Source organism: Rhea pennata, chromosome 2 (assembly GCF_028389875.1).
Source record: "Rhea pennata isolate bPtePen1 chromosome 2, bPtePen1.pri, whole genome shotgun sequence".
In the NCBI taxonomy this organism is placed as follows: domain Eukaryota; kingdom Metazoa; phylum Chordata; class Aves; order Rheiformes; family Rheidae; genus Rhea; species Rhea pennata.
Genome location: NC_084664.1, coordinates 83,816,339 through 83,839,775, shown reverse-complemented (window position 1 = coordinate 83,839,775; position 23,437 = coordinate 83,816,339). Strand labels below are relative to the sequence as shown.

The 23,437-nt window shown below is 35.5% G+C and overlaps 1 protein-coding gene across 2 annotated transcripts in view; it reads left to right on the top strand.

Annotated features, from left to right (window-relative positions):
- CDH10 (cadherin 10) overlaps window positions 1-21,443 on the top strand; it is a 63,106-nt gene extending 41,663 nt beyond the window's left edge. For both annotated transcript variants that reach the window (XM_062568004.1, XM_062568002.1), the window contains 6 exons: window positions 1,118-1,371; window positions 4,697-4,833; window positions 6,564-6,685; window positions 17,055-17,163; window positions 19,845-20,096; window positions 20,950-21,443. In XM_062568004.1, coding sequence (XP_062423988.1) covers window positions 1,118-1,371; window positions 4,697-4,833; window positions 6,564-6,685; window positions 17,055-17,163; window positions 19,845-20,096; window positions 20,950-21,443 — 1,368 coding nt within the window. The remainder of the gene's footprint in view (window positions 1-1,117; window positions 1,372-4,696; window positions 4,834-6,563; window positions 6,686-17,054; window positions 17,164-19,844; window positions 20,097-20,949) is intronic.
- Window positions 21,444-23,437: the final 1,994 nt, after the last annotated feature.

Genomic DNA, 23,437 nt, shown 5'->3' with positions numbered 1-23,437 from the left:
TGCACTTTTTAGACACATCAATAGTCACAGATCTAGCTGAGAAAGTTGCATTCCCTGGGCATATTCAAGAAAATTCTCCCTTCTGCTCTGACTATTTGTTACAACAAGTTTGGGGCAGGAGGGTGATAAGCATTCTTTGTCTGGACTGCGTCTTTTTTGCTCTTAGTATCTTAATTTCTAAGCTGTCATTTTGGCATCTTCCATGAATATTAGTTTGTATTTAAAAGAAGTGTGTGTGGGGGGAAACCATGTGTTCTATCACCCATTTGGATGAATAAAAAACACTAGTTTGATATCTCCCTGTGATTTTGGGGGAGCTAATGAAGTCTTTTCTGTGTCAGAAAAGTAAATTCTCAGCTTGATGATTTCCTCAGTATCATTAATTAGCTAATACTTTTCATGTATGACAGTTGGAAAAATTTGAAGGAATAGAGTTTCTTTTCTACTCAGAATGGATTCTAATTACAATGCTGAACCTTTCCTGCTTCCATTTTAAATAAGAACTGCTGACAAAAATGTCAAATCTATTTTACAAAAAATTCTCTGATGTTAGATTCAGGAAATGCAATGAAAACGAGCAAGATTAAGCTCTTAAGTTTCCTCTAAAACTACAATATTCTTCATACACACCCCTAAAAAGAATTACTGTTGACATTTAAGGCCAACTAAATTTGACTGACAACAAGAAACTCTAGCAGTCTTGAGTACCCAATGGTTTATGATATTTCCTGAGAAATATTAGAATTGTGAACCTTTTACTGCAATTCCAGTATTTCAAGTCTGTATTTTGAATTTTCCAAATGCCCATATAATTGTCTCCATCCTTATTTTGGTGAAACAGCAGCAAAATTTGCCAGTTTACCAAATCTTTTGTGTTTCATACTACATTAATTCAATTAATAATTGGGAACAGAGACACTCTTTGAAGACAGTGAAGCTTTCTTCCTAAAGGAAGTAGTCCCTATTCTGCAGAAAATTTGAACTGTATGAGGGTGTCCCCAACCTAGGAGAAGATTTGGCAAGGTTCTGAGTCCACCTCAGTTATATATATAGGTCAACCTCTGTTAATACGCAGCATAATTATTTTAATAAAGTTTAGCATCATCTTTCTTTTTAGCCACTGGACTATGAAACAAGAAGACTTTACACATTGAAAGTAGAAGCTGAGAATACCCATGTGGATCCACGATTCTATTATCTTGGGCCTTTTAAAGATACAACTATTGTGAAAATATCTGTAGAAGATGTAGATGAACCTCCTGTCTTCAGCAGATCATCTTACCTTTTTGAGGTGCATGAAGATATTGAGTTGGGGACAATAATAGGAACAGTAATGGCACGAGATCCTGATTCGGCTTCGAGTCCTATAAGGTAACATACAATTTTCTGTATAAACATAATTTGCTAAAAAAATTATGAAAAAATACTAACAACCTGAATTTTCATGGTGCACAGCAAAAAAAAAAAAAAAAAAAAAAAAAAAAAAAAAAGGCAGTAGTTCTTTTTCTCATATTTACTGATGTGCTAGAGATAGACAGCTGAGAACAATCCTGCCTGTAAGTCTCTGAACATCTCGGAGAACATTTGTTCACTCAACTGGAGATAAACAAGAAATGTTTTTTATCACTTCAAATCTCAGGAAAAAAACTCAGAAGTTGCATATTGATTTAAAGTAGACTTTTCAGAACTACACCTTGCTTCAGATTGTGAAAAAAACATTGACCTAGTCTATCAGCTATGAAAGACAGAGCATCTTCTAATGTTTCCTCTGGTCAATTCTGAAAAATATGAAATACCATGGGCTCTTAATCTGTGATTGATTCCTGCTGCTTGGTAGCCTTGCCGGTGCAGTTACTGCACAGCATAAAGCTATATATGTCATGCACCCTAACAAATTAGCAATTCACAAGTTGTTAATATTTTTAAAAATATTTTGTATGGATACTGCTTGATATGACAGGCTAGATCACATCTAGTTGAATGAAGTAAATTGGTTTGTTTTGTTTTTTCTTTGTTTTGCTACAGTGCATTAGCTTTAAAAACAGGTAAGACAAAGCTGTTCAAGTTGGGTATGTCTCATCTGTAATACCCAGCAAAGTGTAAAAAAAATACATTTTATCCAAAGATCTTTATTTACTGACTCTGAAGTCAGTTGCCACATGCTTCTTCATGAGGCCTGCACGGTAAAACTGCATTTGGAACTGAAACTGAATTTATTTTTCTGTTATGGTGATTTGTGTGTATGGAAAAGCTAGCAGATGAAAACACCAAGCCTCTAAAACTTAAGAATGCATAAATAACTTAGCACTACATCTTTATCCACTCTAATTGCATGAGACAAGTGACAATTTTAGCAGTTATGTTTTCTTAATCGTGACTGAAAAAGAACAAAGTTGGTGCTTTTGCTCGTGATATTTCTGACACAACTTGATGAGTGGAAGGGCTGCAGCAGAATCAGGTATTTCCCTGATTAATATTATTTATACAGAATAACAACCTAAAGATGATTTTGTATAACTGTTCTATGTCCTATTAACATCACAGAAAATGATTTAGAAGATGCAGGTGAGGCAAACTGATAGTGATAAGGACTAAGAAATCTCTTAAAAAAAAGAAAGAAAAGGAAAAAAAAGAAAGGGAACATTAATCCTAGATTTAGTTTGAAAAAAAATCCAAGATAAAAGTGGCAATATTCTTTATAAATCAGTCATTCATCTAGCTTTCTATTTAATATCTATTTGAGAACAAGAACTTTAAAACAATTTGCAGAATGCAGATCAAATTAATCGCTCCAGTATTTGCTCTATCCTTCAACTTCCAAAGCAGCCTTATGTATTAATTCAAAGAGTAGCTATCTACAGTATTTTTTTATACCGTTTACTTCTTACAACTTCATAGTCAATTACAGAGTAATATGTGTTTGCCCTGGAAGTGAACAGCTAACATTTAGACTAAAGAAGGTTGTATTATTTTCAAATTAAGGCGGTTTGAATAATATTTTGACATTCCTATTTAAAAAACAAATCACAGCTTCAGGCTACAAAATTGATTCAGTTGTTAACTTTTTTCTTGTTAGGTGTTTCTTTTAAAATATTAATTTCTGTTTGTTAAAATTATAAGTAGGTAAGTTAACCATCATGTAAACTGAATGAACAGCAGCTTCCTGCTGCACTGATATTTAATGCCAGTCAATAAATATGGGCATACTTTCTGAAACAAATAATTTCAGTAGTATTTGCAGGCCCATTAGCATTAATGCAATGATGTAAAAATATATGCCTGTCTAACACAATCATAATCAAATATCAAATGATACAGGATTTTAAATGAGGCAATATGGAACAGATCTTCTTAGCTAGAGAAGTGATCATTGCCTATTAAAAAATTTTGGTTAGAGTACTGTCAGAATGAGTCCTTTCCCTCATGAAAAGTTCTTCCATGCATGAAGTAAAATCAATTGTTTAAAATTCAGTCTTAATTATACTCTCAAAATAGCAGATTTCTGTTGTATTCTAACTGAGTTTTGTAGCCAGCTGGTCAAGAAAAATAATTTGAACTAATCTTTCATGCAGTTTAAGAAGTTTTATTTTGGCTGTTCTGTTTTCCATGTGTTTCATTTTTATATTCAGTTTGGTGTGGACTTGACTTTTATATGCATTTATTTTCTTGTGAGTGGTAGAATGAGCAAACAAAACCCAAACCCTATTTTCATATTACAGTATTTTCCATTTGGCTCAGTCTGGTTACGTATTGTAAGTAAAAATAGTTATACCAGAGGAAATGCTTAGGTCACTCGTAAACGCTCAGTAAAACTGTTGAATAATTGTTTCCACCACACTGTATCAGTGTACTAGTAGATTCTTTTTAAAAAAAATGTCCCAGTTATGCCAGAATTAGACAAATGTACCTCACAAAACCCTACATTTAATAATTCCACATCAAAGGTTCAATCCTCGCTTTGAAGGCAGTATTGAATATTAGAAAAAATGGAGGAAAGAGCAGTTTGTTGGTGATAATGTGACATTCTGCCATATGACGTTAGTAGAAGTTCTGCCTGAAGAAGCAAAGCATCTGTAGAAACACATAAGGTCCTATAACATCAGCAGGTGCATGAAATTGAAGAGTTTTGCAAGTGAACTTGTTTTTATAAGGATTTGTTTTAATTTGATCGCTCATAAATTAACATATCCTAGAGTGTAGCAGCTTGGCTTATAAACCAGTAGTTTTTGAAAAGCTCAGAGTAAGCTGTCAGCTTCCATCTGAAGGAACAGTGACATCAAAGAGAATTTTCCTTTCAGGATTAAAACAATTCTTTAATTATTATATTGAAATTCTGATTTATTTTTTATAATTCTCATTTATGTCTATAAAAGTTCAGATGATCATATATTACATTATTATAACACATTTAAGAAATTCCTGCAATTATTATTCCTCATTCTATAGAGTTAATTTTGAGAAATATTTTAAGCATGTACATGCATTTTCAATTTTAGAAACAATCATTAAAATACTGATGAATGACCATGACAAAAATGTAAGTGCTAAATTTGCAGAAACTATTTGTTTTATCAGAAGTAGCATTTATATAATGTAACATATAGAACATGAAAGATTATTCATGTGTTGTGAAATGTATGCTTTCTTCCATTGTCTGTCAATCTGACAATAATTTTCCTTTCTTCATCATATTTAGATTTTCTCTGGATCGTCACACTGACCTTGACAGGATATTTAACATTCATTCTGGAAACGGATCCATCTATACATCCAAACCACTTGACCGTGAGATATCACAGTGGCACAATCTTAGTGTTATAGCAGCTGAGATCAGTAAGCCAATTTGCTCTCGTTTTTCTTTCAATTTTCCTTAACCTGTTGTATTTGAGACTCAGGAAAATCCTCCCTTGTACCTCCATCCTCCCATTCTATTATATATTTTGTGAAACGAAAATGGGGCGTAGCTGTCTCCACGTTGGTTTTCCTCATTACATGTTTCCTCACACACTCTCACCAACAGCATTTAATGTCCAAGTGATTTCTGAAATGTTACCTAGTTAATTAATAACATTGATTTAATTCTGATTAATTAGGGCACAATGTTGTTTTCTTCCTCTCCTTTGAGGGTAATGATATAATTTGTTGTTATGTAGTAGTAGAGTTCAGGAATATAATCTATGTTTTTGTCTTTATTGCTTTCTTTATTTCCTTAGAAATAATTTCATTATCTCTTTTACAGTATCTATACCTACAGTTCTTGGAATTGAAATATCTTACAAGTTAATAACTTGTACTTCTTCCCTAAGGCTTTAGTATTTCTTGGACTAGTCAAATCAGCTCTGTGTAGATATTTTCGTGTTAAAAGTACAAAGAAGAAAGCTGAGGTCTTCTTCACTACATTATTAACATTAATCCCTCTGGTAGAAAATATTCTAAACAAAACTGCTGGTTTTTTAAGGGAAAAAAGTCTGATTTTTGAGATCAGCTAGTGAGGGACACTTGTTTTCAAAGCTTCTGTTGGTTTAGGGTAAATCCTACATCAGTCAAAAAAACTCACAAAAATTTCTGATCAGCAGCGTAGCATGGCTGGCAAGAACTACATGGCAGAAACCACGACGTCCAGCCAGTTAACAACTCCCATTTCTGTAGTCCAGGGCCTGGGTGTCTTCTGTATTAGAGGCCAAATGGTGTTTGTATCACTCATTGATAGCTATACATTTTTTTTTTTTTTTGATGCATATTCCTGGGCCTACAGTTTTTAGCACTCAGTAGCACTGTTCACTATTGTAAGAATCCTTTTCAGAATATTTATATAGTGAAGGAACTTAGTAACCTTTTAAACTTAAATCATAGTATTAAACTTACTTATTTCCTTATCAGGATACTCTGAGACAATTTACATTTTGGAACTAATTGGAGTAGTTCTCCAAAGAGGTATGTTAGTTTTGGAGAAGGGAAGGGGAAGATTAACTTCAAGTTCAATTAAGGCAATTTAAACAGTAAAACTGTGATTCTACTCAGTTATGTACCAGACTGATACTGGGGTATTTTATTGGCTTCACTGGAATTTCCTCCGATTCATTAAGGCACAGGAGAGGAAAAACAGACTGGAAAAATTTTCAGAACGTGTATACACCAAGTCAATAATGTCTCTTCTGGGTAAAGCAAATCTGATCACAAATCATTTTAAAATTAAAAATCCAAATCTTACAGCAGAATGATACTCCAGAGCTCACCAAATAATCAAACTTGTCATTATACTAATGGACATATTTTTCATATATTACATTTGCATAGATCATTAACAATTGCAGCTCCTGTTTTCATGTAAAAGACTTAATTGCTCACTAGATACCAATATATTAATTTATTTTTGACTCTAAGTAAAACCTCTCCTTCGTTTCCAGGAGGCCTGATTCTCACTGACTACCAGTTTTCACGCTAAATTTTTTGACCAGTTTCATAGCTAATCTTAAATAGCTGTTGCTGGTTAAGTTTGAAGAAAAGAGAATACTTTAAAATGGGAAAACAAACTTGCTCTGTTTTGTCTTTTCTGTTGTCAGACAACCCCAAAGATACTACTCGTGTTCCTGTCTATGTGAGAATTTTGGATGTTAATGACAATGCCCCACAGTTTGCTGTATTCTACGATACCTTTGTGTGTGAAAATGCAAGAGCTGGACAGGTACGCCCTTGTTAAACACCTTCTACTATCCACTTTTGCTATGGCACTCATAGGTCATTCTTGCGCGTGGCTTGGGAGAAGTTATGTGTGTCTGAAACATCTTACGAAAGCAACACTAGTTCTGCAGATTCAGCTAGCGTGAAATATCAGTATTTCAGGACAGTTCCAGTGTGTGAATTACTTTACCTAACCCTACGCTATTGTTAAATCCCATCTATTTATGTCCAAGAGGTATGGTCTTAATTATTTCTGATGGTAGATTCACTGAGAAAGCATAATGTTATAAACAACTACGTAAAAGTTTGAATTATATTTTTCAAGAAGTCTTAATAGCAGAACTCAGCTTTATCTTCAATCCATGCTGATGGTCATTATAGACATCTACATCCGTGTCATCTGTTTTTATGCAGTTGTTAGATTTGTCTTTGAGTATTCCACCAAAAACTTTAGAAAAGAAAATATAAAACATACATTTATGAACTGGTAACATATTATATTGTTTTGCCTCTTACAGGCTACAGAAAGTATACTTCTCTTTAAGAGAAATGACTGCACAGCTTAACATACCTAATTCCTAACAGGCAGCTGATTATTAGAACTGTTAAAAACCTGTTGGCCTATTACAGTACTAGAGCACCTTCAGCCAATAATAAATCTTTTAAAATAGTAGTAGTTGTACCTCAGTGCTAGGATCTCAGCATCTTTGAACGGAATGTGGGAGAAGTGCCGGCGTATCTGAACTGGCTGTGTATAGCAAGTATCACATTCAGGCTGCACTACAAGTTTCACTTTCAGGTTGCCCTTCTTTCTAAAGTGGCATCATTTAGAGACTATAACAAAGGACTTGGGACCCAAATTCAGAATGTATAAAATATTAAAAAGATTAAACAAACAACTATATTTTTTTGCTACTAGAGTTATAAGTAAGTCAAGCTATTGAGTAAGTAGAAATCACTGGCTAAACATCCAGAATTTCTGGCACTTCTGTCTTCTTTGAATTCTAAAATCATATCATAATCACTTTAAAGATAAGATATGGATTGAGCATTGGGAAAATAGAAAATTGTGTTTTTTCCTCTTCCATTTTCACTAGAAACTCTGTGTGAAAAAAATAAAATGCATTAATCCACAAATCTTACTCAGTGTGAGATTTTAAAATCAGAGTTTGTTCAGGTTTACTAATTTTAGAGGATATTGTCAATGCTTTTTTATTATGGAGTTCTGTTTTCATTAAAATCATATTTTGAGAAACTTTTTCTTTGCTAAATCTGGAATATTCAAGTTCGTCTAATTTAAAAATAATGTAGAAGTTAGTTATTTCTGTATTTTATAGTGAATTTCTGCTTCATTTCAGAAAAAGCAGTCTTACACAAAAAATTGTAAAACCCCCCCCCCACGCTAATTGTTAGAAAGCCAAATAAATATTCATATCTGTACATGTTTGTCTGAACTGTTAAAAGCTTGACAGTGTACGTCCCCACTTATTGGAATAAAATGTGAAATTTACTATAAGGGCTTTAATTATAAATGTCTTTTAAAAAAAACATGAGTTTCAAATGATTGTTTAAAGAAATTGGTCCATAGGAAAGGAAAAAAAGAAAACAATGCAAGCTAACAGGAAAAATCTATATAAATGTAATTATATTCTTCTTGCTTACTGGTAGATTATTATTAAGACTAATTATTTTGGATTTCAGTTGTTTCCTGAGGGATTGAACCTAATCAATCCATACTGAACATGATTCTCTAACTTTAATTTGTGCTACATTTATACTATTTTTCTTTCCTTTCTGTTTTTCATGATTACTTTTGATCCACAATCAAATTTAAATCTCCTGTTAGATCACTAAAACTCTTATGGCACTTTACCAGTTACAAACTCTGTGGTATCCATTTAAATAATCCTTATCTCATCTCCTAGTGAGAAACATTTTCAATGACAGGCTGGAATATGATAGCCTTCTAGTTTCTTTTTTTCCTCTGATATATACACCCAATCACATAATTCACACACACACACACACACACACACACACACGTGTGTGTGTGTGCGTGTATCTCCATATACCACAGGATGTGGTATGTTGTGCAATAATGTGGTAATTACTGTTGATCCAAGATCATATAAGGATGTCCCAAGCTATAGGAAGATCCTGGTCCAGCGAGCTCACACTGCAAACACGCATTTAGGCACTTGTAGCAGAATACTACTTGGATAGCTGCTGCCTTTCTAACAACTCAAAAAAACAAGGCAATCTTGGGGTGATGGCCCACGGGGCTGTGGGCAGAGAAGAAAAGACATAGAAGAGAAAAAGAAAAAAAAAAAGTACGGTAATTTTAATAAATATAACTATAAATTCCTGTACCTTTAAAAATCTCAAAAGTAATTTATTCAGTTTTTTTCTTTTTTCTGAATCTTAATTCATCAAAGATTACATAAACATGTCAGTTTTTTTCACCAGTTCTTTTCATTTTGTGCCTCTTCATATCAACTATTTGACCAAACAAAACCCTGTGTTTTATCAGGGATTTCTTTTCCCCCATGATAACCTTGGTTAATATTGGCTTTTGGTATCTTTAAATGGCCAACAATTTCCTCATTACAGTCAGCTGAAGTCTTTCACATTATTATTATTTTTATTAAAGACACATTTATTTAAAATCTAAATTCATTTTTGTTGTTCTTTTTAGCAGTTTAATTTTCTGTCATTTTTATAGAGATATTTATAGGACTTCTTAATATCCTCTGATCCCTTAATTGCTGTTTTATTTTTGTTTTTTATATCCATCTATCTGTCTATCTATCTCCTTCATTTCTTTACTACAGTTTGTGGTCAAATTACTTGATTTTTTTTTCTTTTTCTTTCCTCTCTCTTCTGATTTATTCTTTCTTTAGTTCCTTCAGTATATGTGCTTATATTTTATATCTTCCTGTGGGGTTTTTTTTTAGTAATATTAGAATTTTCTTCTTGCATTTTTTTCCAAATTTTACTTCGAATGATTTCTGGGTAAAGATATTTTTTTTTCAGTGCAAATCAATATGGATTTTCCACATACTTTTTCTGAATAACATGTTATATTTTCTGTTCTTTACATATATAAATTTATCTAGTTTTAAATTCTATTGTGTCTTATAAAAAAATGACCATTTATTTAAGCAGTGCTAATACTGATGCTCTAAAGAGGATTTAACAAAAACGGAGGAGAATTGTTTTAGAATAGGTAGCCTACAAAGCAAATTTGTTCCAGTCACTTATTAATTTTTAGTGGCTAACAACTCTTTTTTTCTACCATTACATTCCTGACTGTTTTGAGACTGAGTAATATCTCCGGCATCCCTGCAGCCATCACTGCTTTGTACCATTGCTTGCAAGTTAGAAGCTATACACTGTGGGTAAAATAGGGGTATCTCCTGATTGATAATTATAAGGGAAAAATAATACTGAGACTATATGAAGAGTAGGCTGTTTGACATCAATACGGTTACTAATGACATCAAGGAATAGTATGAAAAAATGTAAGATGATGCTTTCATTTTCTTTGGTTTTGTTAAACATAAACCAAAAAAAAAGAAAGCAGATTTTCACCCTTCCTCCCTCTCCTCCCCACAGGAGTCAAACAGTATAAAGAGGGAATAAACAGTCACTTACATATTTGGGCATTTCCTGAAGCAGGGGCTAGTAAGCAGGTCTGGACCTCATCACAGCTCCAATATTAACTAACTTTGTGTGGCTGTTGCGTATGTTGCATAAACATCCGTGTAAATTGTCACATATAAACTCCTTACATGATAATACTATTTTGTGTCAGTAGAGTGTATAATTATCAGTATAGCTGCAGTATCTATAAAGGCTATAAGTCATCATTTATTGAAAATTCCAAGAAATAGAAGACCCTCTTCTATTTTTGGAGCAATATTCATAACATTTAAACTTCTTCAAGTATATTAAATACCTACTTTTTGCTATTTTATCACTCACCTTCTTAAATTCTGGTATGTTATATCAGTTTCTTGGGAGAAGGCATTAGAACTTGATTAGATTTACTTTCTCCTTCAAAACATGCCTTATTACTAAACAGAATTTTCAAATGAGACATGAGTACAGATTTGTTGTAGAGGGACTGCTGCTTGTTTAATTATATTTTAAAAATAGTAGTGCAAAACAGTATAGATAAATTTAAGAAACTGATGATTAAAACTTTAATGATTCAATATTGTTCAGTTCTACTGTGAAATTAATAACAGAAGTGAACCTCAGCAATAACAGATATTTTTTTAAGATGCACTAGCTACCTTTACAATGTAACAGTGGTCAGTAGTTGTCCTAAAAAAAAAAAAAAAAAAAAAAAAAAGCAGAGCTAACTCTACCATTTCATTTCTTCTCAAATGTAGATTTGTATTTAGAAGTCACTGACAGAGAGAAAAGGCTGCCGAGAGACAAATGTACATGTTGGCTACAAATAAACAAACAGTTTTATCCAGCAAGTAATTTTTCTTTTTTCAACTGGTAAGAGACTCCGAAACCTCTAGGCAGTAACTGATGGCAGGGTAACTACTTAGAGTCAGGCAAAACAATGACTGAAAACTATTATACTGAAGACTTTATCAGTCCTTAAACCTTCAAGAATGAAGCAAGGCTTGGTAAACACATAGTATTCCAAGTGTGCCTGCCTAGCAGCTTGTCCAGAATAGAAATCTTGTGCAATACAGGCTAAGTAACAACATAACTAGTTACTTATACTCTTAACTACTGCCATCAGTCTGTACCCGCAAACGACTGGATAATAAGTGAATCAAAGTTTGTGTTCCTCTCAGCCCATTTCCCCAGCCTGCTGCGGTATAGCTGAGTGGCGTCTGGTCTATCATCAACCACTCCTTCTGGTCAAACTTGCCAAGAGTTCACTGCCACACTGGCCAGGTCATTAATGAAGCTGTACAGTACTGGCTGCACTATCAACCCCTGGGGCACACCACTGGTGACTGGCCTCCAGCTGGACTTGATGCAACTGATCACAACCCTTTGGGTCCAGCAGTTCAGCCAAGTTTCAGTCCACCTTACTGGCCACTTATTTACCTACTCTGTACTTCAACCACTGGTTGTTGTGGGAGAGTGTGTCAAATGCCTTACTGAAGCTGAGACAGACAACATCCAGGGCTCTCCCCTTATCCCACCAAGCCAGCCATCTCATTGTGAAATGCTGTCAGGTTGGTTAAGCACAATATCCCCTATGTAAATTCATGCTGACTACTCCTCAATCACCTGCTTGTCCTTGGTGTGTCTGGAAATAGTATCAAAGATTCCTTGCTCCATCACCTTCCCAAGGATCAAGGAGAGGCTGACAGGCCTGTAGTTATCCAAATATTTCTTCTTGCCCTTCTTGAATACAGAAGTGATGTTTGGTTTCTTCTATGCCTCAGGAACCTCTCCTAATCCCTAAGGCCCTAAAATGATAGAGAATGGGCTCATAATAACATCAGCCAGCTCCCCTAGCACTCGCTCACTCAGTGACAGCTGCATTGCATCAAGTCCTGTGGAGTTGTATTGTCTCTATCCTGTGCATATCCAGTCTGTAAAAATGTTCCCTCACCTGATCATCTACCACTAAGCCCAGAAAGTGCGCACAGAAAACGATGCAGCACTTTTTAAAAAGTTGACAGGTAGTGACTGTTCCCTCCAGAGCCTGATCTTCAGACACAATTTCCCAGCTTGGTGAAGAAAGTGTTCCTTGTGATGGACGTTTATAAACAGCAGGAGAAAGAAGCAGTTTCTTTCCCTGCACATGTGAGCATTTAAGCTCTATCTGGAAACTTGCTCAAGGAAATGGCATCTCGCTGAGATATGACTGTCCTGCTGACCTGTGGATGGCATGAAGCTACATGTGAGGTTTCCCATGTAGCATCAGCATGTGCTGAGTAGCATGGCAAAAACTAGATCAAGGAAAGACCAAAAGAGTGTGATCCCCTTACAAATCACCTGTCAACTTAGGGAACTGGTAAAGGAATTCCTTTGTGACAAAAGTAGATTGTATCTGTTGTCAGAAGTTTGGGGAAATCAAAGGGAACTGCAGACAAGTCAAAAGGAAGCTTCTGACTGAGAGTGAACCTGATCTTCCATGACATACATACAATAGTGATCCAACCTCATTACAGCATGAAAGTAAGCACTGCAAAACTCAAGAAACACAAATCAGTCCCCTACCTGAATGGACATCTGGCAGATACCATCCAAAGTCATCGTGGCCTTGAACTTGCAAAGGCAAAAGGTCATTACATGTAAATCCAAAATAGTGAACTATCCCTCCTTCCCTCAAGCACATACACTTGGGCACAAAGAAATAGCTTCTATCTTTATTAAAAAAAAAAAAAAAAAAAAGAATGTTTCCCACCTGTGACATCATTACAATTTCTACATCTCTTCTCATGGCTCTCAGGATTCTCTTGATGACCGAATTTGCAGACCTCTGTAACAGTTAACCGAACTAAAGACTCAAGCTTGGTGAGACAGAGATCACAACACAGAACATAATGAGATGCCGGTAGAGGAAATGAAAGATCAGTCTTGCCTTGAATAATGGTGAGATGGAAACAGAGGCATAGATAAAGGAAGCAAAAGCTCAGGTCTTCAGAAGCACCTTGACAGGGTAGCCACACATAGTGATCTGAAGAAAAGACCAAGCAGGTGAACTGTAACAACTAAGGTCTTATCTGTGCTTACCCCTTTCAAATGGCCAGGCAGATGGGAAGCACCAGGCAGAAAAGAAAGGTCTGCCTCCTCTTAGGTGCAAGGTATGAAAAGTCTATATGATTTCCAAGTGCCCTTGAAAGACAAAAAAAAAAGAAAAAAGAAAAAAAAGAAAGAAAGAAACTTCTTTTGCAAGTCAGAGACCTTGTCCTTTAAAACTCATACAAGAAAAACAAGGTAGTTCAAAATACTTAACGAAGCAGAAGTGAAGAAGTATGGAGTTAAAACATTCAGTTTCTGAGGCCTGCTATCACAAAGTTGTGTTCTTTTGGCTTTTTCTGTTGTAGTAGCTGTGAAAAGAGAATTATCATCAGGTTCACATATGTGTCCTTGAAAAACTGGCAACCAGTACCACTCTCTGTACCAGGGCCTCAGAAGCGTTGAGAGGGGGAGAGACCCTGGATAATACAATCAACCAAATTGTGACAGGGATCAATCTCTTCCCTAACGAGGATGGGCAGCCATTCAACCACATCATAAAAATCATGAAAGGCCTAATGATTGGAAAAGCACAAGACTCTGCTATCCAGAATAGAATTAGCAGCTGCACCAGTATTAAAACCCGGTACTCATGAAGGAAAGCCATATAGATACCACTCAACCCCAAGGCACCACTGAGTAGTCATTTTGACATACTGAGTGTCATCATCCAGCGGAAAGTCAAGGGATAAGTCTTTGCATGAGGATAAATCATGTGAAGAAGGGAATCCTATCTCATGGTAACAGTAAGGGACACAGCTGCATACAGGAAGAGAAGCGAGTAGAAGTACAAAGGCAGAGTAGCCCAGCATTGGGCTCATATGGCAAATCTTGTGCCCTTGAAAGACAAATATATAAAGTTTGAGACTATGCCAAGGGCATGATGAGCAGAGTTGAAGATATGGAAAAAGGCTCTGATTAGTCCATCAACACAAATCAACCAGCTTGGTGCCAGTGATGGCATGCCTACATTGTGGCACTGAAGCCAAGATACTGTTCATAGGGCAAACTGAGGCCAGAGAAGAGTCATGATCTGAAGACACTTCAGTTTCAATTTTTTCAGCTGGAGTAGAGCCTGATAGTGTTTCACTGGTGTCAAGGGCCTATCTCACTCTATTTAATGAGATCCCATGGCAACCTGGCAGCTTTGCCTGGAGAAGGTAAGGAAAAAAATAGTGGATTTCTTGCTGGGGATTTATTTGGTCATTTTACCTTTGGATAGATCTGCAATAAGAATCTCTGGAGACAGTAACAAACACTACAACTAATTTAGACTCATTGCTTGTTTGGCTCTATTGTCATGGTGCAATGTAATGCCTTTTTCATGGCAATACAAACTTCTGAACTGTTGATCCGAATACAGAATTTAGTTCTCACTGGCAGCACATTTGGAAATCTGTGAAGACATCAAAATCAAGAAATGAGGAAAAATACCTGTATGGCAGAAATTGTCCAGCATTTGAGCATTCTCTTCAACCTCACCTGAAGCAGTGAGTAGGTGAGAAGAAGTTAAATGGTGGCATGCTTGATTTCATATGCCATACTGTGAACAAGAAGGGAGGAATCAGAGTGCCTGCCCTAGCAGTACTACAAGGCTTACATAGAAGATTATGAGTACACGCAATGCTACTATGTATATGTGGTCCTCTTTGAAAAAATGCTAGTAATGCACTTCCAGTGTGAATTCTCAGTCGTAGCTTCATTTGCAAAAAAAATTGTGGAACAGTTTGAAAGCTTAAAGATCAAGACCGATAGGGAAGTAAATAGTGCTTTTGTTTGTGATGTATTTTGTAAATTAATACATACATGCTGTAAATGTGACCATGAACTACTATAAGGTCAAACATGATCAATGGTTGAACAGAAAAGTTCTCAGAGAACACCAATTACTCTAAGTGATGAATGGGGGAAATTAATAGGAGTCATATTATTTTGTCTGATGTTCTGCTAAGGGTTCTGCATATTTGGCTGAACTGTCAAAGTAGTTGAATAAATCTGTAAACTGTAAAAGATTTTAGGCTGTAAATTACCTACATAGAAACTATGGGTATGGACATTCAGATGTAGATGATTTCTTTTCATCAGCTTAACACCAAAACCTGACTGCCTTGTGAAGTAAAATGCACTATTTTTTTCCTCAGTTAAGAAATATGTTTAATTTTTCAAAACCTATAAAAACTTGTTTACTAATTATTTATAAACTTACTAGATAAGAAAAATTTCTTTCTTTACACACAAATAATATTCTATGCATGTTCATCTGGTAAATTATTGGAGGTACTTACATATCATGTGTTTGTTTAAGTGAGAAAACAGGTTTAGAGAAAGACAGCTCTGGTTAAGCAGGCAAGCAAGCTACTTTGTTAAATCCAAGTCTTTCCTCTTGAAGGTATTTGTTGCTATACTCGGAATGGACAAAGAGAGAAGTTGGGGCATTTTTAAGGCAAACAGGAGTACATTGCAGTTATTTATGTGAAAGATGATTGGTCTTGACAAAAGCTGCGACCTGAAGAGAAATGGCTCTATTTGGAAGAACTGGAAGAGAAAAAACAAATAGAATTTAACAAGTATGCCACAGGGAAGGAATAGTGCCAAAATTAGATGTAATTGCATGCTTGAAAAAGTGCAATTTAAAGATGAATAATAAGAATGTCCTAGGTTAAAGATTACAATTTTTTTTTGCCAAGTAAAATTTAAGCACATAGCTGAACACACACACACACACACATTCAGCCACAGGTACAGTTTGTATTGTTCTAGCATTAAAAAAGAAACAAACAAACCCCTCTAAAATAAAGCAATTAAGATGTCAAGAACTGTATTTTATGTGGAAAATGTTGTTTTGGCAGCCATAGGAATAGAAACTCCAGTGAAAAGAAAAAGCCATAAATTCATTTATCTGATCGATAAACAAATGTTCATGAAGGACTTGCCATTACTTCCCCCAAAATAAATAAGAAAACTCCACACAAATCATTTTGGAGGAATTGCAGAAAGTATTCAGTCCAAGTTTCAAGTAGGCCTGATGCAACTTTTATATTGAGAGTTCAGACTAGACACCAGATTCTCATTCCCCTCTGAGGTGCTGCAGCAGTAAAGTATGCTACTATGATCATTCAAAAGCTGAAAGGTGTATTCTAACTTTCATTTTCTTCCCAAGAACCTTATTTATGTGTTTTGATATACTGATAAATAGAAGAACCTTGTTTTAGAAGGAAATGTATCTGTTTTGAAATTTAATTTGAAATTTTAACTTCCCTATGAAAAATGTATTTGCTAAAATCCCATTCTTCTCACAAAAATATAAATGTCCTATGAATTCTACTTTCATGAGCTGGTTTGATTGTAATTTTACACTTTATGTATTTATAAAAATATATATTAAAAAAGCAACACTAAAAAAAGAATGACTAAAGTAGGTAGAAGCTGGTGATTTTATGCATATACATAAAATGTGTGTTTTTCAACAATGTTCTTGTTGGAAAGCTTATTCAATAACCTCATTAATTTGTTCAGTTAATACATTTTACAGACTAAGTATTAAATCAGTAAGTATGCAGTTTGGATACAAAGCTTTCTTAACAATTTAGGTATTACGAAAGTAACCAGGTACCAAATACCTAGATGTACTGTTTTTTTCCTTGCAGCTTATCCAGACTATAAGTGCAGTAGACAAAGATGACCCTCTTGGTGGACAAAAATTTTTCTTCAGTTTAGCTGCTGTTAACCCAAACTTCACTGTTCAGGATAATGAAGGTAAAAAAAAAAAAAAAAAAAGAAAAGAAAAAAAAAAGAAAAACCTCCAAGAAAGGAGTTTTACGTTTGCTATCTGACATATCTTCCTGAAATACCGTGAATTTGCTTTTGATTATCTTTCAACATTCAGAAAAACCTTTACAGCTGCTGAAACCTATAATGATGATAACAAAAATAATTTTAACTGAATCTTTGTGGCTTAGGACGTCTGTATTTTCATCTGTGTAAAGGAGATGAAAGTTAGTATGAGTAGAACAGGATGAAACCGATTATAAAGAAAATCATTAAGAGTGTTGGTTCAAGGTGAGTAGCCAAATATAATTCTTGCCTGAAGGAGGGAAAAAGGTTTGAAAAATAGTTCACCTCTTAAACTGATAATTTTCACTTTAGGTTTCTGTCATAGTTCTGATTCTCCTTGTTTTCTGTTTTGTTCCTTTATGATGATGAATGAAACTTATGACTCGAAGTGCATGGCCCCTGTGGCTTTTCCTTTGATCATTCATCATTCTTTCTTCGAATACTATCACAGAAAAGTTTCATAAGCTTCTGTTGGGGGAGTGGGACAAGATGAGAAGTCACACACACCCATTTTATACTTTGTTATCAGCGTGATTAACTTCTGGAGGGCTCTAGACTGCAGAAGAAACACATGAGGGATCATGGTAACATCCTTCATAAACATTAAGACATGAAGATGGTGAGAATACTCCTCTTTTCATGTTACCTCCTGTTACAGGAGGTAACAGGCTGCAAGTAATATGAGGAAGATTTAAAGAAGGTAGTAGAGAAAAAAAACTTCTAACAATACAGGTAGTGAAAAATTAAAATCAATTGTTTGGGTACCTTATGAAATCAGTAGTAGGGATATTTAGAGATCCTTCCTAACACATTGTTTTTGCTGTTGAATGAAAACACTTAGCAAATACCCAACACTTACAAGAATCCTAAACCAATGAGGGATATAATAAAGGCCCACTTTACATTTCACATCATGCAGGCCCCCCCCCCCCCCCCCAAAAAAAAAAACAGAAAAAAGAGAAAAATAAAATTTAATATTTTAATATTTTAAACAAAGTATATATTCTGGTGATTCTGAGTCTGAAGAGGGATAAATGCTGACATATTTTCCAATTTAAAATTATTTCCTTTCTTTTTTGCACAAGATTTTCTAATTTAGCCAAAATTCTAATTTTCTAATTTAGGTAATCATTTATCTTGAGATGAAAAGGTTGATGAAAAATAATTTTTCCTTCTTTTCTAGAGAATGAATCCATAGTCCTAAGTGGAAAAAGTACAAAGTTAGAAATACTAGTGTTGTCCCAAAATTGGGTTCTGCTACCCACTGTGCAAGTAACCAGTAGACCCACAGGGTCGAGATATTTGTGTATTTCATATCCGTGCAGAGATGGGTGCTAGGGGGCAGATCCACAAAGCTCGCACCCCTTCTCCTTTTCTCATTTTTTATTTACACGTACACTTTTGGGGGAGTACTCTATACAAGTTTTTCTATTGGTTACAATTTTATCACAGCACATATTCACTCCACGCTTGCGCTGAAAAGTTCATTCTTGTCAATTAGCATAAGAAGTGGGGAGGAAGGCGGTAACATCATTACCATGCCATTAGCATCTCATTATTCAGATGGGGGTATAATTTAATATGTTACTAAGCCTTAATGAACTTACAGGTTACTCTGGGTTATTCTGCTGTCTTTGTCTTGTCGACTCCTCACATTCTTCAAGGAGTCGTGGTTTCCTGGAGGTTATTTGGCTGGAACTGGTTGTCCTTTGCATTACTGTTCTACAGTATCCTCTATCCCTTGTTCTTGACTCTTGTTATCTGTTTGCAGGGTTTCCACAGCATTGTTCCAACACTAGTGTTAGCTCACAGTTTTGAAAACATAAGGTGCGCTGACCGTAGAAGAAATAGTCCCCCCTCATTACTCATTCCTGCCCCAGCACCTTCTCCTTCTCATTTTTCTGGCCACTTAGTGAACAGTTTTCATTGAAAAAAAGTGTACTGAGGTGTACTGCAGATAACTAAACTTTGTGGGCTATAAATACAATTTAGTAAGCTCACTTCTCAGAAGCATGCAGTTTTCACATGGATCTTCTGCATTCCTGAGATAATTTTTCCACCAAAAATTCTGCTCTGTGTGCTGAGGCATATAACTCATTGTTCTATATTATGTTGAAAGTGTTTTGGTGGGGAAAAATCTCCTACTGAGTTTATAGATAGCATTCCTCTGAGTATTTCACAGACAAACCATAGAAAGAATCTTTCAAAGCAGAATGCGTGTTAAACAGTGTGAAGTGAAAGGCTATTTTTTCTCTGTTGGCCACTTCATTTTAGGGCATTAAGCTATGGAATGAAATTCTGTGACACACTGCATGCAGTAATCTATAAAATATGTTAAGCTTTAGGAAATCCTCTTTTCAACTCACATTCAAAGGTGTTGCAGAGGCAAAGAGGAGCAAGCTGGATGTCCATAAAAATTCATAAATAGCTTTCTGATCAAATGGGAATGTCATTAGAAAAGAGAGAAACCACTGTGATACGAGGAGTGGCCACTTTCAAAATACTGTCAGTGATGTAAAATAGACAAATTAGTTTGCATGCATTATAGGTGGTATGCATTTTAAATTCATATACTATACAAGAGTATATTTTAATCAACCTAGATAACACTGCCAGAATTTTGACAAGAAGGAATGGCTTTAGTCGACATGAAATAAGTACTTACCTTCTACCCGTGGTGATATCGGACAACGACTACCCGATCCAGAGCAGCACGGGCACGCTGACCATTCGCGTGTGCGCCTGCGACAGCCGGGGCAACATGCAGTCCTGCAACGCCGAGGCCCTGCTCCTCCCGGCTGGCCTCAGCACAGGGGCGCTGATTGCCATCCTCCTCTGCATCGTTATCCTGCTAGGTAAGAAAAAGAAAGGCATCTGTCTCCATATGAGCTAATGCATCAGGCCTGAGTCAATTCACAAAACTACATGGGTTGGTAAAATTAAGGATCATGGAATTTGCAAGAAGAATTCAACAGTAACCTTAAAATAATGCAAAACCAAAAAACCTTCTTGGAGAATTTGGACACTGTGAACAAGAATTCATATCCCAGCTTGCTATCAGTGTGCAACCAGTGGCTCATTACTGTTCTTTCATTAAGTTCTCTTTGAGAAGAGGATCAGAGAGGAGGAATAGTATATTCAAAAATTGCTTTCATGTCTTAACTTTTTTATTTTTAGGAGAGAATTTCTCTTCTTTATTTAAATAGCTATCGAAAGTCAACGTGCAGTATATATTTCACAGAATACTCCACAAATTATTAATTTTACTATACTAAAATACTGTATATCCAGAGGTTTTGTGCTTTTATCAAAAACATTGTAAATTTTGTAAAGCCTCTACTTTGTGATTTTCAAAATGTCATTGAATGAACTGTAATTCACCTCAAAGACAGTTTTACAGAATCCTTTGAACTCAGAAGAGGCAAAGGATCTTCCAAATAGACATAGCTATTTTAAAGCTAATCAAAGTTATAGAAGGATCACATAGACAACCTTGTGGTTCCATAAAGCAACACTCGCAATGTGTGTGTAAAATAGCACATTTTGATAGGCCCTTACTGTGCTACTGTAAAGCAGACAATGATACTCATCCGTTTATCAGACAGAAATGAATTGGTGATAAGTAGCTGAAATAAAGCTCTTCTATCTGGTGGACTTGCTACTAAGAAAATGTTAAATTGAGATCTTCACTTTTTCTTTCTCTCTCAGTCATAGTGGTGCTGTTTGCTGCTCTGAAGAGGCAACGGAAGAAGGAGCCTTTGATCCTGTCTAAAGAGGACATCAGAGACAACATTGTGAGTTATAACGATGAAGGCGGTGGAGAAGAAGACACCCAAGCCTTTGATATTGGCACACTGAGGAATCCTGCAGCTATCGAAGATAAGAAGCTTCGACGAGATATTATCCCCGAAACGCTATTTGTACCGCGGAGGACTCCTTCAGCACCAGACAACACAGATGTCCGAGATTTCATTAACCAAAGGCTAAAAGAGCATGACAGTGACCCTTCTGCACCGCCGTACGACTCGCTTGCAACCTACGCTTACGAAGGCAACGATTCTATAGCTGAATCCTTGAGCTCACTGGAGTCGGGTACCACTGAAGGGGACCAAAACTATGATTACCTCCGAGAGTGGGGCCCCCGGTTTAATAAGCTCGCTGAAATGTATGGTGGAGGAGAAAGTGACAAAGACACTTCTTAACCTGCAGTAGGCTACATTTTGGTTCCTTTGAGTGGAAGTAATTTTAAAGACACCTTCTGCACTCAACAGTATTTAACATTCAGGAAAATTTTCCTGCCACTCAGCACAATGGTTTCCTTTTAAAATTTGTTTTCGGTTTGTCCATTAATGTCATTCATTCTTTCTAGTAGGATGCTCACATGGAATATATACAGCATTTTATTTAATCACCTTCCAAGAGCCAAAGCTAAGGAAATTCAGTGTTGTCCATTTTTAGTAAGTAAAATAAACAATATCTTTCCTTCAGAAATTTGAACAGGGTGATACTCCCTTAAGCAACCTCATGTACAAGCCGCTTCTGTTAGGTACATGTCCTGCCCTTGCAAGTGCTGCTTTTAAGAAGGCAAAGAAGAAAAAAACCCAGTATGTCCTGTTCTGTACATGAAAATTCAAACAAAATGTACATGTGGTGTTAATAAGTGTAATATGCAGCTGGTTTAAAAAAAAAAGTTTGTGCAACTTCATTTCATCAAATTCTATCTATCTGCCAATGTTTTATATTTATATTTTTGTATTTATTTTTAAGAAATAAACCAGTTTTTACAACTATATTGATGCTTGCCTGCCTGTTGTGGCCATCGATCCCAGGCTTGAAGAGAGCATGACATTTCTCCAAAGAGAGCACAGCCAGCTGCTAATACTTTTATGCAACAGTATACCACATGCATTTAACACAGTCTGAAGTACCCGTGCTCACAAGGAGAGGATTGTTATACATCTATTTGCTTGCTCAAAAGTGCTACTTCCCACAGTCAGCATGTTTGAGAATTTTATTTTTGAGTTGAACTAATGATATCTTATTCTAGAAAGACGAACTTCTATTTTGTCTTTATTGGAACACGCTGGTACAACTAATCCATCAAAACATGAAGAATTAATTTCAAAAAGTGAGATTATTTTTTATACAGCCTTCAGTTTTGAATCTTAATTGCATCATTTTATGTAATCTGTAACTGCATTGGACAAAGCATAAAAAGATGCTTAAATGACTATTTTTAAGTATAATCCTTTTCCGAAGGCAAATCTATTAGCGAGAAAATATTGCGTGCTAGATCATAACCATTTAAGAGTAGCATATTCTCCTTTAAAGCTACAAGGCTACAGGCTGAAAAAGCCAAGTGTCTGCTAAACTGCACCATCCCTCACCCAATTTACTGAGTTTTCTGAGGCCCTGGAAGAGTCTAGTTTTTAAAAAAGCTGATAAACTAGCCAACTGTAACAGAAATCCCACTTTAGCAATCACAAAACAAAGTAGGTATCCTGAGACATTTTGAGATGTGTATTTCTTCCTGCAATCTTTAGATTACACAGATCTATTTTGTAAACAAGCACTCTGGGATTTTGAAACATTTCTGAGATGAAATACGTTCAGAGGAAAAGCAGAATGCAATGGGGTGGGTCTCCATTTACTTATTTCCTGTGGAAGAAACGTATCTGAAAGATAATCCCTCCTTTTCCATCTCCCTTAACTTCTTACTGGCATAAAATCAACAGATATTGAAAATATATTAGTCTTTTGAAAAGTGAAATGCTGTATTCTTATTACAGCAGACATTTCTTTTCCTTAAGGGGTTATTAAACCCAGTGAAGTTGAAAGCTGAATAGAGTGGCATTATGCAAGTTACTTTGGTGCAATGATGAGCACATTTTTATTGAGTTGGTAACAGATTAAAATATTTGATCCATTAAGAAACTTTGAAGACTATGGATTTTTCCTCATTGCATTCAATAATACTATCATTAGCTATACAATGTTGCTATTTCCTAATAGAAAATAACTCAGAGAATATTAAGAAACAGCTTAGATGATCAGCATTGTAAAGGTAAAAGTGTTACAGGTCATACAGTTTATCTTTTTTACGACTGTTTGGCAAAATGGATCTAATTTTTTCTTCCTTCACAGTCCCTTAAAAGTACAGTTTACCATTAAACTGTTGCAATACTGTAACCATACT